At 42.1% G+C, this 15,053-nt stretch overlaps 1 protein-coding gene across 1 annotated transcript; it reads right to left on the bottom strand.

Annotated features, from left to right (window-relative positions):
- Positions 1–5,656: 5,656 nt before the first annotated feature.
- LOC112919007 (melanoma-associated antigen B16-like) lies at positions 5,657–8,854 on the bottom strand. The gene is made up of 4 exons (XM_072744646.1): positions 8,704–8,854; positions 8,338–8,394; positions 7,899–7,973; positions 5,657–7,162 (listed from the first exon to the last, which is right to left on the bottom strand). The coding sequence occupies exons 1-4, from the start codon at positions 8,758–8,760 to the stop codon at positions 6,215–6,217; spliced, it is 1,137 nt and encodes a 378-aa protein (XP_072600747.1). The 5' UTR covers positions 8,761–8,854; the 3' UTR covers positions 5,657–6,214.
- Positions 8,855–15,053: the final 6,199 nt, after the last annotated feature.

The raw sequence follows: 15,053 nt of genomic DNA, 5'->3' as shown, positions 1-15,053 counted from the left end.
AAAATGGAATGCAGGACAAAATCACAAAGACGCCATGTCCTATGTGTTCAGCTCAATGTCAGCTAAGAATAAGTTCTATCTAGTCAGCCAATCTTTAGAACTCAGAGTCATAGACTCCCCACTACCCTTTCACATAGTCCTTAACATCCTAAAGCTCAAATCTGATTCCTCCTCATTATCCTTGCATCCATGGCCTGAGTAGGTGCCCTGCTATTTCTTTTTGTTTTGTTTACTTAGTGATTGCCCTCAGCATATATTCAATAAGTACTAGTTAGATAAGTGAATGAATGAGTCAACCAATCAGTAAATCAAAGTACCAGTAACATTCACTGATTCAAAATAATCCCTGGTAAGGCCTTTGGCTGCCATGGGAGAAACCTAAAGTATTACAACTCTTACCTAACTTGAGGATTCCCATGGGAAACTATCACTAGGAATGAGATCTTCGATGTCTCTTTCATCGGCCTTAACATCCACATCTTGGAGGTGGGGACGCTGGCCACAGGATGGTACATCATGCTCCTCATTGGACCCCACACATCTCCATCATCCCGTCAGCGTAACAAGGAAGTGTGCAATCTCCATCAGCTTACCACACACACTGCAAATATCTGCTTAATCCCCTGTGCCAGGCAGGTATCTCTGGTGGCAACACAGGCCACTAAATGCAGACCCAGGATACTCACTTCTGGTGTGCCAAAAATTCAGGAAGTATGGGAAGGCAGTCTGAATTAGGGACACCATCTGGACTGTTTCTCACACCTAGCCCTTTATAGTCACTGAGCTAATTAGCCCCTAAAACATTTCTCCTCCAATTTTCCTTCCTTGCCACTACATATCCCTTTCTATGCCTCATGGTACTCCTGGCCTGTGTGTCAGCACTCACTAACCCCACCCATTCACGTAGCCACAACCTTCATGGAGGGCTCCACCATATACAAAGTAGGAAATAGCTGTCTCTAGGAGACATAAAAATAACTCCCAGCCCTAGTGCATTAATAAGGATACACTGGAACCATCAGGGTCATTAGGAAATGTTGCTCTACTAGAATCCACCAATAAATAACTAGATGGATACAGAAGACACAGCTATACTCTGCCTGACAATATGTAAAGAAGATTCTAAGGTAGGGTGGGACGTCTGATAAGTTTTGTGTTCTTTCATTTGTAGACGTGCCCACTTAGATCACTTGACAATTTCCAGCTGGTAGAAGTAAGTCAGAAATTTCCCAACCCTATTTATATAAGTGCCCTTGTATGACCCTCCCCCACCATCTACCACCTTCTTCCTTTATGGTTACTTCTCCACATGATGTTGAATTTTCAGATTCTCAACTGCCAGCCTGCCCTATGCTCTTTTGACTTGGTTTTGCTTGTGGTCTTTCTCATGGACTCTGGAAATTGCTCTCCTCGCCATCCTCCTGCCCCTCACTAGCTGAGCATGTCCTGTCTGGCCAAAATCTCTGACACCCAGTTACTCTAACCAAATCCTTGCTTCTCAAAGTAAAGGAAAATATCTTGTTGATATCAGAATTTCAAGGCTTGTTCAGAGGAACCCTGTGACTCAGAACATGGCTGCAGAAATGTAGTTTTATATGGGCAAGAGATTAAGTTCATTTTCTGCTCAACTAAATTAGAAAATAGGGAAATAAAAATTAATATAACTGTGAGACTATTTTTCATGAGTTCAACCAAAAGATAAAGGATCTAAAACACAAAATAGAAGAGTATAGGGTAGCTACATACATTACTCTGTAAAATATTAATTGGTAGATATGTGAGATGATATTTTGGCAATATTTATAAAAAGGTACAACTTTCATGCCCTCTCCACTTTGTCCCAATTTTGGTTTGCTATGTCTTTTCTATGTACATTTTCCCAAGAACTAATGTCTAAAGATGTTGATTCAATTCTATTAAGCATAAAAACTATTGGGAACTACTTAAGTGTCTATCAGGAAGAAAATAGTTAAATTAATTATAGAACATGCATACTTTAGAATCCTAGGGAGTGGTTAAAATAATGAGGTGGATTTATATGTGTTGTCATGGAATGATGATGCTGCATTCACTTTATTAAGTGACAAAGGCAAGTGGGAGAACGATATGTACATCACTACCCAGTGTATTAAAAAATCACATATATTTTAATAGCACATCTATGTGTTAAAAAGCTTAAAATTATCTTTAAAATAATAGATACCATATTTTTTATTGTAGTTACCTCTGAAGAGAAGGCTGAGTTTTAGAGCAACACAGTAAAGGGAAAGGATAGATTTATGTATGTTGTTAGAAATACTTGCAATGAGAGAATATATGTATTATTATTAGCTTCGTCATTAACATTTTTAAATAAGCTTAACATAAATAGCACCTGTTTATTAGCTAGATAAAGTAACTGCTAGCTGATACAAAACATAAAATGTAAAATCTGAATGACTTAACATAACAAAGGTTTATTTCTTGTGCACATAAAATTTGATGTGATTTGGCAGGACGTCTTTGCTAACCGGTGACTCAGAGACGTAGGCTGCTTCCATCCTGTACTTTCACGTCTCAACATGAGCTCCGCATCTTTCTACTGAATGGGAGAAAGTAAGTGGAGGGAACATCCTAGATCTCAAATGAATTGGCCCAGGAATGACAACTACTGCTTCTGGCAAGAGTAGTCACATGGCCCTTTTTAACTGCAAGTGGGCTAGGAATGTAGCTTTCCTGTGAACCCAGGAAAGAAGCCAAGAAAGGATGTGGGTGAGTACTTGCAGTCTCTCCCTTTAACTATTACATAGTAGGTGTTCAATAAAGAGCGACTATTACAATTTACTAGGACAGTAACTCACTTTGTTTCCTGGAGTAGTTTCTGTGAAGCCTGTTATTCGCCTTGCAGTTAGCCACATTTTTGAGGATGCTTTTAAGTACAGGATGACATCTGGTCTTTAAAAGAACCTTATAAATCCTTACAGGAAAGGCTCACTCTTCTTCACTCAATAGCACATTTCTGCACTGCCCTTTGCAAAAACCTCTGTAATTTCAGTAGGTGAGAATTACCTCCTTCTTTTTGCTGCCTGGTCAATATCTTAACTTTAGAGTGTCTCCTATATACCACCTAACTGAATGCACCTGAACATCTGTACAGTGCTGTTAGGCACAGTGAAAACCAAGATTTTCTACTGGGAAAAGTATACAAGCTAGAGATAACATAAGGGTGGTGAGGTTTTTTGTTTCTTTTTTGTTTGTTTTTTGTTTGTTTGTTTGTTTGTTTTTAAATCAGTCTAGCATATTAGGCCAAGGAACTAGTCCTTGGCATCGCCACTCCTCCTGCCTCCTAGGACTTCCAGGGTTATAGGGAGTCAGACTCAGTATTTCTAGATGGTTGCTTGCACAGTGATTTCTATGATCTTGCTCCCTCTGTCTCTTAAGAGTGAGGCTTTGGTTTTTGATCACCTAGGTATGCTCACTCATTGGTATATCTTTTCAGTGGCTAGTCTCAAATAGGACACTCCATTAAAAGCCTACTGCAAATATCAAGGTTGTTTCAAAAACTTCTCTTATTTCAGGTTTACATCCCAAGAACCAGTATGTTCTGTGCCTACTTAGATTCTACTCACAAGCCCAATTGTAAAGCATTTTGAGAGTATGGTGAAGAAGCCCTCCAGGGAATGACCATTTACCTAAACTTCACTGTTTAAAGAGAAGGGGGGTGCAGTGCTGGGGTGACTCATTCAGTTAAACATCCAACTCTTGGTTTTGGCTCAGGTCATGATTTCAGGGCTGTGAGATCGAGTCCCCACATCGGGACTCCACACTCAGCACAGAGTCTGCTTGAGCTCTTTTCCCCTCTGCCCCCCCCTCACATTCTCTCTCTCAAATCAATCAATCAATCAATCAATCAATCAATCAATCAATCCTTAAACAGAAGGGGTTGTAGCAGAGGGATCCTATAGTGAAGGTCAGCCAAGAGATGATTGCAGAAAATGGAATACTCTGAGTTAGGAGAAGTGTAGGTGATCCTGGACAATCTCTTCCACCGGAAGCAGGGTACAGTGTCCAGAGGAAGACACATTGAAAAGATGGTCAGCAGGTCAGCTTTTAGAGTTGGACAGGAGGACAATTGGGGAAGACTCAGGGGAAGGGCACCGTAATATGGGGAAGTGTTGGGGTTGCACACACATATCAGTTACTGAGCAGAGGCAGCTCCCAAGGAGGCCTGGGGTGAGGCAGCCGCAGTCTTGGTAAATGAACCCCACAGACAATGTCTAAATTATATATGATTCTCATTTTCAAGTTCCTTCATTATATCTATTCATTTTGTGTACTTTGGCTACAATGCCCTTCTTTTTACCCCCTGATAAGCATTATGGAGTAATAAGAAAAGGAGTGAACAGAAGGTTGTCCATAGGCTGGGAGGAGTAGAATAGCACGGGCTCTAGAAGAATTGAAACAGGAGGTCTAGTTCCAACTCTGTCACATGCTGGGCCTATGAATTTGTGCACGTTCACCAACTTTCTAAGATGTTCTTCATCTTAGAAGGTGAAGTGGGCTGGATGAACCTTGTCTTATAGCATGACCATTAAAATGTATGTATTGTATGTAAAGCCCCAGGCATGGTGCATGGTGTGCATTGGATCTTTGATGATTGGCAGTTATTACGATGATTATTTTGACCCCAGACATTAGTGCCTTCCTCTCTGGGACTTGTTCACCCAGGAGATGTTAGAGAATATGCACTGTTCTAGGACATGGCACACCAAACCAGCCCAAATGGCTGCTTCACAAGAAAGCCTTAGCAAGTCTTCCCCAGAGGATATATTATTTAATTTGGGTTTGGGGGAGTATTAGTATTTCTCAACTGAATGCAACTCCAAACTCCTAGAATTTGTATCAAGGACCAACTCTTTCCTTCCCTCTCAGTTGCCCTTCCAATAATCTGTCCCTATTTTTGTTCATTTATTCCCTCCAAAAATCTAGGCCTTGCTTAGAGTTTGCCAAACTATATTAAACATGACCTATTTAATGAATGGTATAGGCTCTGGATCTCTAAGCCCAAGACAGAGTGCCAGCCCAGTGGCTTTTGGGTGTCTCACCTCGGGGAAGTATCACCCTTATTTCTCACAAACTCCTCGAAGATGATGTTCATAAAATACCTAATTTGTGCATTCTGTTTAATTGCACTTTGACAAGAACGCAGGATACCTTCCATTCCTGTCCCTACAGCCATAATTCCAAAGTAGCCACTAAGAACAAACAGTTTTCATTTTCAACTCTGAGACACACCATTTGAGGGTCTGACCCCACTCACCACTCCCATAGCCTTAGCTAGTGTACTATACCTCCTACTGAAGACTTGTAATTTCCAAGGCCACTGCCTGTCTTTTCTCAGGATATTTATACTTGACTGCCATCACATGGAGCAACCCCCGCCCCCGCCCCGCCCCTGGCCGCCACAACCTCTTCATTCCTTTTTACTTTTTATTTTGATATTAAAGGATACTCACCATTGTCTTTACATGATTCTTGCTCCTAGAATCTAATACTCTATGGGCAGGTAGTAGTGATTCTTGTTTATCCTAGCATCCCCACTACTAACAGTGCTTTCCAAAAGGCAGTTGCCGAATTAATATTTGGGGAATAAATGAGCCAGTGTACATAGGGTATAATTTATTAAGATTTATTTCTCATATAGTTTTAACTAATCTAAGCAAATACATGTATGTTACTTAATTTTACAGAATGGTAGATTAAAAGGGCTAAGGGAGGCTGAAAATTAACTATCTTTTGGTACCTTTTGACCATCTTTAAGGGATTTTTGTTGTTGTTGATCCCAACTATTTTACTGCTGAATTCTTTGATACTTCCAAAGAAACGCCTATTTGAATATCATTTACTTTTTCCAGATAACAAAAGAAGATGGTCAGTTTTATAAACAAACTAAACTTGTATTCTTAAATGTCATAAATAGCAATAAATGTATAACCAGTGCCATTCATGAACTTAGATTCTGAAGCTAATAAAATGGTATATTAAAGGGAACAACATTTGAAAACAAACTTCCCCCGCCCCCCATGAAGAAGATAAACCTCTGTGTTAAACATAAAGAAGAGGGACACAGGGATGTTATACATCGTGCTTCCTACAGCCACACCCCAGCCCTCCACTACTTAGAAAGTTGACTGCTAATTTTAAAGACAAAGTGAAGAATCTGCCCCCGACTTCTCTAGGGGTGGGAGCTGCTGAGGGATCTGGCCCTGAGATGTGCTCTGCTCATGGCATTAGTGTTGGCCCTGGCTGCAAGTCTAGCTTGGGCTCTCTCTGCTTCATCTCTCAAAGCCTCCTCATACTGGGACGGGAAGCACCGGGGGTCAGACTCATGGATCTCAGTAAAAAACTCCAGCAATTTCATCTTGCTGGCTTCAGCATGGGCTCTGGGTCCCCACAGGAACTCATAGCATGGAGGATCACTGTTGGCCACCTGCCGGTACTCCAGGTACCTTTCTTGCACCAAATCTTTGGTGATGAACTTCCTGGGCTCCCCAAAAACGAAGTGATTCCTCCCAGAATACAAGTCCATCATATTCAGCACTTTCCAGATCTCTTCCTCAGTGGCACGATTGCCCTTCATGAAGATCACACCCAGGACAATTATCAGGAGGCTGGTCTTGGGCATGCCCTCCTCACCACTGAGCCTCGCATCATAAGTGAGGCCTAGTTTGTTGACAAGGGCGTAAGTGTGTCTGGTGGGGTCCACCTCCTTCACATCAACACCAAAGACCACCTCCATGTGCTTAGAGGCTCTCCTGAGGATCTCAAGGAAGTGATCCTTGCACTCTTTGATAACAACATCAAGCATCTCTGCCTTTGTGATGGGCTCTTTCGTTTGATACTTGTGCAGCAAGAACTGCACCAACGAAGTCACCTTTTCATCTAGAGGGTCTACGGGCAAGTTCTCGGTGCCCGACTTTGATAAAGGAGCTGAACTATCTTCCTTTTCTTGGCTGCTGGAGCCCTTATCTGGTTTGCTTGGTGAGATGGCTGTGATTTCATTGTGGGCAGAGTATTGTTCCTGTGTGCAGAATGGAATCTCCTGACTCTGAGACATGCTCACTTCTCTTGGTGGTAGTGGGAAGGAATGTGGGCGGGAGGGTGGGTGACAGAGGACCACAACCTGGGGAGAAAGGGAAGACATGAGTGGCCTCATCTGATAAACTCAACTGTGACAGCTCTGATGAAGACTGTATCCACCATCTTTTCCTGAGGACAGTAACTCTAGAGCTTCACAGGTCTCCTTTCCTGACCTGTAAGAAGCTGGAGGAGGAAGTGAGAAGGCTCCTCAGAGTACAGCCAGCTGACATAGCCAAGGGAAAGGAAGTAAGAAGGTGCCTCATTAGGCCACACCTTCCTAGGCCTCTCAGAGGTGACAGAGGAAGGCAGCTGTCTGTTGGGGGCTCTGTTGTTCTGGCAGGTGTGCTCCCCTCAATCTTCACTTGAGGTCATAACTTTGACCTTGATAGAGACTAAGATACTTCTGTTTGCTAATTTGAAACAACAGGCTCCCAAGACAAAATCAGAAAGTACCAAAGTCTGACAACTATTCCAGGGCCTACCCAGTCTCAGAACAGGAACAGGGCTCTACGATGCTCCCACTATTCTGGAGTGTGTGATTCCCACCAGTCTCCACTCCACATCTTACTCGGATTCCTGGCAGGGCCTGGGATTCCTTTTTCTGCTTACTTGAGGCCGGACCTCTCAAACAATGTCCTCACGATCCTCACACTTTCTAGGCACAAGTCAAGGGAAGTCACTCCTGGCCATCCCCTCCTCCTCCCAGGGCTGACACCAGTTTTGAGGGGCCTTCTCCATTCTAGTGAAGAGACGTCCTCATTCCTCATGCAGCATCTTACCTTGATTCCTGGCAGGGTCTGGGACTCCTCCCTCTGCTCACTTGATGCAGCCCTCCTCAGAACTGGCCTCACCTCCTTAGAAACCAAAAGTACAAGTCAGGGGGCAACCCAGTGTGCCAGCTATTCAGGGCCTCCAGAGCTCATAGCAGGGACTGGGCTCATATCTAGGGGCTCCCTCTGTTGTAGGGTAGGTGGTCACATCAGTCCCCATTCAGAGTCTTATGCTGAGGGTTGGCAGGCCTGCCATTTCTCCCTCTGCTCAGCTAAGACCTTCCTCAGAACAAAGTACTTACCCTCAGATTCTCCAAGCAGAGTCAAAGGATACTAACTCTAGGCACTGCTGCCCAATACTTCCCAGAGGTGACAGCACAGGTTGGGATCTGTATAGTCCCTTCCAGTGTGGAGTGGATATTCCCTCAATCTTTACTGAGCACCTTACCTTGACTGTGGTAGAAGCTGGGACTCTTCGTCTGTTGACTGGAGTACCCTCAGACTCCTGAGGAAAAGTAAGGGGAAAGCACTTCCAGACACGCCGTCCCCCCATCCCCAGCCCCACCCTGATCCACTCAGGACTGACCGAAGAGCTCTAAGGGTCCCCTCAGTCCTCACTTGGTCCTCCCTCTCTGACATCTGGCCACACCCTTCGAATCATGGCCGTCACGGCCTTCGGATTCCTGAGGCCCCAGTCAGTAAATGCCTCAGTCTGACAGTCATTTCAGGGGTTTTCTGGGATAAGAAAAGGGACAGGGCTTTCTCAATGGGGCCTCTATTCGGCGTCTTTGGTTTCCTCATTCAGTCTACTCACTCGGCCAGTCGACCAGTCGTAGGATTTCTTCTGCTGAGAGAGGCCACGCCTTTCCATGGCGGCATTTATCAGACTTTGAAAGCGGAAGTTACGGGATATTCCTTCCGTTCCTGCTCCCAGTCTGCTCCTCCCCGGCTCCCGCCGTGCCCGGGTCCTCCTGGGCCGACAGAAAGAGTAAGGTTCTGTGGGGCTCCTTATATTCTGGGGTAATTAACTTCATTCAGTGTCTGCACCTGGAATCCATTGAGGGCCAGGGCGTCTTCCCTCTGCTGAAGTCAGATTGTGCCCCATACACCAATATCCTCATCATTGTTAGATTCCTAAAAGGCTGGCGTCCGAGAGAGCCTCTTTTTAAAAAAAAAAAAAAAAAAAAGATTTTATTTATTTGTTCGTGAGAGACAGAGAGAGAGAGAGAGGCAGAGACACAGGCTCCCTGCGTGGAGCCTGACGTGGGACTCAATCCTGGGTCTCCAGGATCACACCCTGGGCTGAAGGCAACGCTAAGCCGCTGAGCCACCTGGGCTGCCCGCGAGAGAGCCTCTTCTAGTTATTTTGGAGTTTCCCATTGCCGACAGTCATGGCAGAACTCTTAGAGCTCCCTCCATTCCGCAGAGTTACTCAGTCTCCACCTGGGACTGCTCCCTGTGCTAACCTGAGACCACACCCCTTTAACTCAACGTCCTCATTGCCTTTAGACTACTGAGGCCAAAGTCAAGGGAAGCCTCTTCTAGCCACCTCTGCTGATCGTCTCCCAGGGTTGACAGTGGGGCAGACCTTTATGGGGTCCTTCTCTTCTGTGGCAAGTGGTTCCTGTAGTCCTCACTGAAGGTCCATACTTTGGTTCCAGTCTTTTTGATACATTACTTCCTAAGCAATGTCATCTCCTTGCCAATCTCTGCATTTCCCCCACTGTGATTCTCACAGAGGTTGAGTCCAGTTCCAGGTTAGACACTGAGTGGTAAAGCTACAGCACAGCATATAAAAAATACATGCCTTCTCATGAGGTCTCTTCTCCAGCCAGTTGGGAGCCTTCTGTTCTAAAAGCCTTACCTTCTACAGGGAAGAGCCTTGTATAGACACATATGGAGCCTAGGGAGGTGTTGAAGTGTTTTGCAAATGATTTGTTATTGATGTGTGTTGGATGACTCTGTTCTCACTGCAAACATTTCAAACAATACAGTCAAAACAGAATCCTCTCTTGCCTTTTCATTCCTGTCACCTGCACCACCAAATAACCTTATTATGAAGAATTTTTGTGCATTTGATTTACATAACTCCAGCTTATGTAAATTATACAAATGTAATAATGAAGTTCATATTGTTTTGCTATTTGCTTTTTCATTCAATTAATAATTCATCTTGAGGAGTGTCCCATATCAATCTTCAGAGTGGACCCAACGTTTAGAAAACTAGATAATATTGTTTTATTATTATTTGAAAATTGAAGATGCCCTTGATAGCATTCTATATATTGTCTGTATTTCTAGATTTTATAAGTAGTCTATATATATAGACCTGCCATTTTTTTATTTGAAAAGTAAAATAGATGGCTACCTTTATAATCAAAACTCTCATGTGTATTTGTCTTCAAATATTTTCGTGAACGAAAAGAATGTTGAGATGTATAGTTAGTGTGCTAGGTATTGCTCATAAAAATTAGTAGGCCATTCTTTCCAGGGGTCATGAGAAATGTGAGAAACAAAGTAAAAGGTTGAGTACTGCTGTATTGTACCTTTTTGATTTTTTATAGACTTGCCTCTACATTTTCATTTTTTGATCTGCAAGGTCATTCTACAAAGCTTAATTGATTGGGACGCCTGGATGGCTCAGCAGTTGAGCTCTGCTTTCAGCTCAGGGCGTGATCCTGGAGACCCGGGATCGAGTCCCACGTCAGGCTCCCTGCATGGAGCCTGCTTCTCCCTCTGCCTGTGTCTCTGCCTCTCTCTCTCTCTGTGTCTCTCATGAATAAATAAATAATAAAAAAGCTTAATTGATCACAGTGATGAAATAGTCAGTAGTGTATTAGAACACGTATGTAGAACAGGATAACTTAATACTGATATCCAAAGGCTCTAACACAGGATCCAGTGAGGAATTTCCCATTTGCTCTTTGAGAGCTTAAGATTTTATTGCTGTGTTGTCTTTGAGTAAAGTGATCTTATCACCTAATCCATTTTGCTACAGAATGGCTATAAAGCCCTATGAATTTTTTTATTTACATTTCTTTTCTGAGATAAATAGCAGAGTAAGACGAAATCCACCTTTTGTGCCTTCATTTCACTCCTTTTATCTGCTCTCATGGACTATATTATTTGCCTACGTTAGATTTAATTTCTCTGTTTCTGACATGTTTGGGGTTTGAAGAAAAATATTATTCATGGACTATGTGGAATTAATGTCATCTAGAATTTTAACGCTTCCTTCTTCATTTGTTCTAGCATTTGAGTTCATGCTGTGTCTCATTTCAAAGCGGCTCTACTTTAAAACGGGTAGAGTGGTGCCTGGGTGGCTCAGTCGGTGAAGCATCCACCTGTTGGGTTTGGCTCAGGACATGAACTCAGGGTCATGAGATTGAGCCTTGCATCAGGCTCCATGCTCAGCGGGGAGTCTGCCTGAGAGTCTCTCCTCCATCTTTGGCTCCCCCAACTTGCGCGCGCTCTCTCTCTCTCTCAAGTACATAAATAAATCTTTAAAAAAAATAAAATAGGTAGAATTCTGAATTATATTGCTTGATATGATGTATTTTAATAGCCTGTTAAATAAAACTGACAATGGCCATGCTATATATTAAGTCAAAGAGCTGAAATAGAAATGTTTTTTTCTTTAAATGTAACAAATGGATTTGTAATTACAGTTGTTCTAATATGTTCAGTGTTCTGTAAGACTTGACAGTTGTTACTGGAAATCTGCTCTATTGAGGGAAGTAACTTAAAGTATTAAATTACTTTCTCTTAGTTACTGAGATTGATAAACTGTCAAAACGTGGATACTGTTTATAGAGCCTATTGTTTAAATAGTCTGTGATTGTTTTGTGTCCTAAAATGGCCTGGTACATACTATATTCAATATGCACATGCCTCCTGGACAAATAACACTTATCTTTCCAAGGAAAAAGCTGATATCCAAACAGATGGAATGGCTTGGCCAAGGTCACTAAATAAAGTACAGACACAATTAAGTGATTACACAATCTTCTCAAATGATTCATTTTAATTCCATATTCATAATGTGATCCAAAAATCTCATTTAATAACATATTTTCATTATCCTGTAGTTAGTGTGGTCAAAATCTAGATGAAGATACAGTGAAATAAGAAAAAAATATATGATTTATATCCTAACATAGGTGTCTCAAGTCAGGGTCTCCAAGAAGCAGACCCTGAAAAGAAAATTTGTGTGGTAGTGTGCCCAGGGTAAAACCAGTGAGAAAGTAGAGGCAGCATGATAGAAAAGGAAAAGATGCCAAGCAAAGATATAGTTTTAAATAAGATCTCAGCCTGATCCTGTGGGGAGCTCTAGGGCAGAAGTTAAACTTCAGTTTGCTATGCCTTGTGGCAAAGGAACTGGGCTTTTAAAATCCCACACTGGACAGTCATTGGCTGTGCCTCACTCTGAGATTGTGGGAGGCAGGGGTGAGGGAGCGAGGCATGGGGGCTCCAAGACATTTCTGACTCCCTCTTCAGGCAATGAGGCTCCAGTGTCCAAGAGCAATCCTTTCAAGGTCAGTGGTGCAGCATTTCACAGCATAACATGAAGAAGCTAGATTAATGCAGAGAGTCAGGGGAAGGGATCTGAGAAGGATCATGACTGGATGCCAGCAATGCCTGCAACTTGGTATGGCAGGAAAAACAGTAAACTTGAGGGATGGAAAAGCATATGTTCAAGTTCTGGCCTTATGCATCAGGCATAACCTTGGGCAGATTACTTGGATAATCTCTTACACAAATGTCTGTGAGTAAATCCGTTTCATTTTTATTCCCATGCTCTAGCAAGATGCCTGGCACATAGTTGGCATTCAAGAAAAGAAGATTGAACAGATAAAAATCACTAAATGTATTTTTATATAGCCCTGGTGGGATTCAGCTTGCTGGGGTTTATTGTTATTGTTGTTTTTTACTTTTTAATTTTTATTATTCTCCCTTTTTATTGCATAGAACTTCACTACTACAGTTTTAATTCACATATTACTGGAATACCAACTATCTATACCTCAGGACTGACTCTGGAATTAATGTTCACATTGTAAATTTGGGATATATATGTGAATTTTAAAAATCATGTGTGTGTTTGTGTGTGTGTGTGTATATACACACACGGATAGATTGAGAGGACTTAGCAAGTCCACCACTAGTCAAGAGTGAGCCTAGGGTTTTTATCTCCTCTTCTCAGCCAGATCCTAGGAAGTGGATTTGAATGCTAGACTTTGATTAAGTTCCCCATAAAGGTATTATGAAAAAAAAAATTAAAAATATATTTGATTAGCTAATTATTCTCAAGATAATCAGTGTTGACCTACCAGGTCACACTTAAATGGAGAAGCCAAAGAAAATGGAGATTATGAATTTGTTGCCCATTGCCTAAAAAGACAAGGGAAATTTTAACTTATATTCACTTGGAGAGGCCACAGAAAAGCTTATTATAAAATACTCCATTATTAGGTGGCTCTAAGATCTATTTTTATCTGATTATTTCTTAAACCTCAAAGGCCACTTGTTTCTCTTTAGATATTGATGATTCCATGATGTGCCTCACGCTTATTCCATGCCCCCATTAGGAAAAATCCACAACCTTTTATGTCCAGATATACACAACAGCAAGAAACGATTATTGAGAATGTGTTTGTGCCCAGTGCTGTGATGAAGATGATCTCATCTCATTTCTCATTGAATCCTCGATACAACCGTGTGAGTTAGAGACTATGATCATCTGGATTTCACAAATACAGAGATTCTGCTTCAAGAGGTTAACATGACCATGGGCTTGTAGCTAGAAAAAGGCAAAAAGCAGGATTCACACACAGACCATCTGAAGCCAGGATTCACACCCAGCCCCAGCTTCCAAAAGGGAGAAAAAAGTTGGAAAGTCTATTAAAACTCAAGATTCTCGTTGGGGAGGCCAGCCTGCTTTAAAACTCCAGAAGATAAAAATACAGAGAAAGGGTGCTGCTCCTCAAATTGATATATCCTGCATCCCCAGCCAGACAAATCAGAACATTCCTTACTCCCCAAAACTTTCTTAAGATATTGTACTGATCTCTTCTTCACTCCTAACTCAAGTGGGCCCCACTGCTTATTTGAGAAATACCATCACAAGGGTTTGCACAGTGAAAACACATGAAAGTCCCACTTGAGCTCCTTAATCTCAATAAATAAGAGTTAACTTAATCTCAATAAGTGGTGGGAGGATCAAGGTTCTGATAGTACAGCTAAGCATTTTAAGAAAGCTTTTGGTTTACCTTTTAAAAGACAGATTTTAATGATTCTATTTTAGTACGTATGTCTCCTTTGAATAAAAATAGAGTGCTAAACAAGTCCTAATTATGTCATTTGCACTAAAAAAGAAAATTTAATTTCACTGCCAGTAATATGGGTATGTAATGACTGGATGAGAAACTCCATGAATTCACCAAGGGCAGGGAGGGCAAAGACATGAGCGGAGCCTCCGGCAACAAAGAGAGGTTGTTGGCCTCATAGATGAGGCATAGCACACATGCAAATTCTCAAATCACACCTGGGTCTCTATGGGCCAAATTAGAGGTTTCAACTAGCTCAGGGCTGGCATGAGGGAAAGGCTTGCTCTTCGCTAGGGAGCTCTTTATTTCATCCAAAATGCCAGGACTATACTGGGAAGGAACATAAATCCTGCACAAAACAGACCTTCACATTGGAAGTGTTAATCTGAGCCAAGTAGGTAGGTTTTTTCTTTTTTTCTTAAGTACCAATTATGGTGATCCTGGGGGGAAATGGATTTGGGGTAAACACCACCTGCTTTGGCAGCTGAGAGAATGTGACAGGAGAGTTTGGCATCTGAACCCCATTATGTATGTTGCATTATGAGTAGAATGTGTGAATTCCATCTGTCCCAAGACTGTGGTTCTTTATTGCTAAAAACCTGTTTTGACAGACCAATTACAGATGGAAAAGACTCACTCATTTATCTAAGCTGGACCTCAATCTGCCCTGTGCTGTATAGCAGGCCATAATTAAGTTGATTGCGCAATCTACTTCCAAATGCTTGACATTCATGCTGTTCCCCATTTTCATTCACCATCCTTCTTGCTCTGGGCAGAAAAACAGGGACTAAAACCAGGTGGGCTACAAGTCAAGGTGGAAATCAGTACATTGTTTTCC

Source organism: Vulpes vulpes, chromosome X, assembly GCF_048418805.1.
Source record: "Vulpes vulpes isolate BD-2025 chromosome X, VulVul3, whole genome shotgun sequence".
Taxonomy (NCBI): domain Eukaryota; kingdom Metazoa; phylum Chordata; class Mammalia; order Carnivora; family Canidae; genus Vulpes; species Vulpes vulpes.
Note: the sequence above shows the minus strand (reverse complement) of the source record. Positions and strands in the feature narration are given on the sequence as shown.

What these genes read in the sequence shown, in the direction of transcription:
- LOC112919007 (XM_072744646.1), bottom strand. Translation starts at nt 8,760, where the DNA reads ATGGAAAGGCGTGGCCTCTCTCAGCAGAAGAAATCCTACGACTGGTCG. An exon ending in CAGCTTCTACCACAGTCAAG is followed by an intron (nt 7,974 to 8,337) that starts GTAAGGTGCTCA and finishes TTGGTTTCTAAG; the next exon opens with GAGGTGAGGCCAGTTCTGAG. An exon ending in AGACCCTGCCAGGAATCAAG is followed by an intron (nt 7,163 to 7,898) that starts GTAAGATGCTGC and finishes CTTTCTCCCCAG; the next exon opens with GTTGTGGTCCTCTGTCACCC.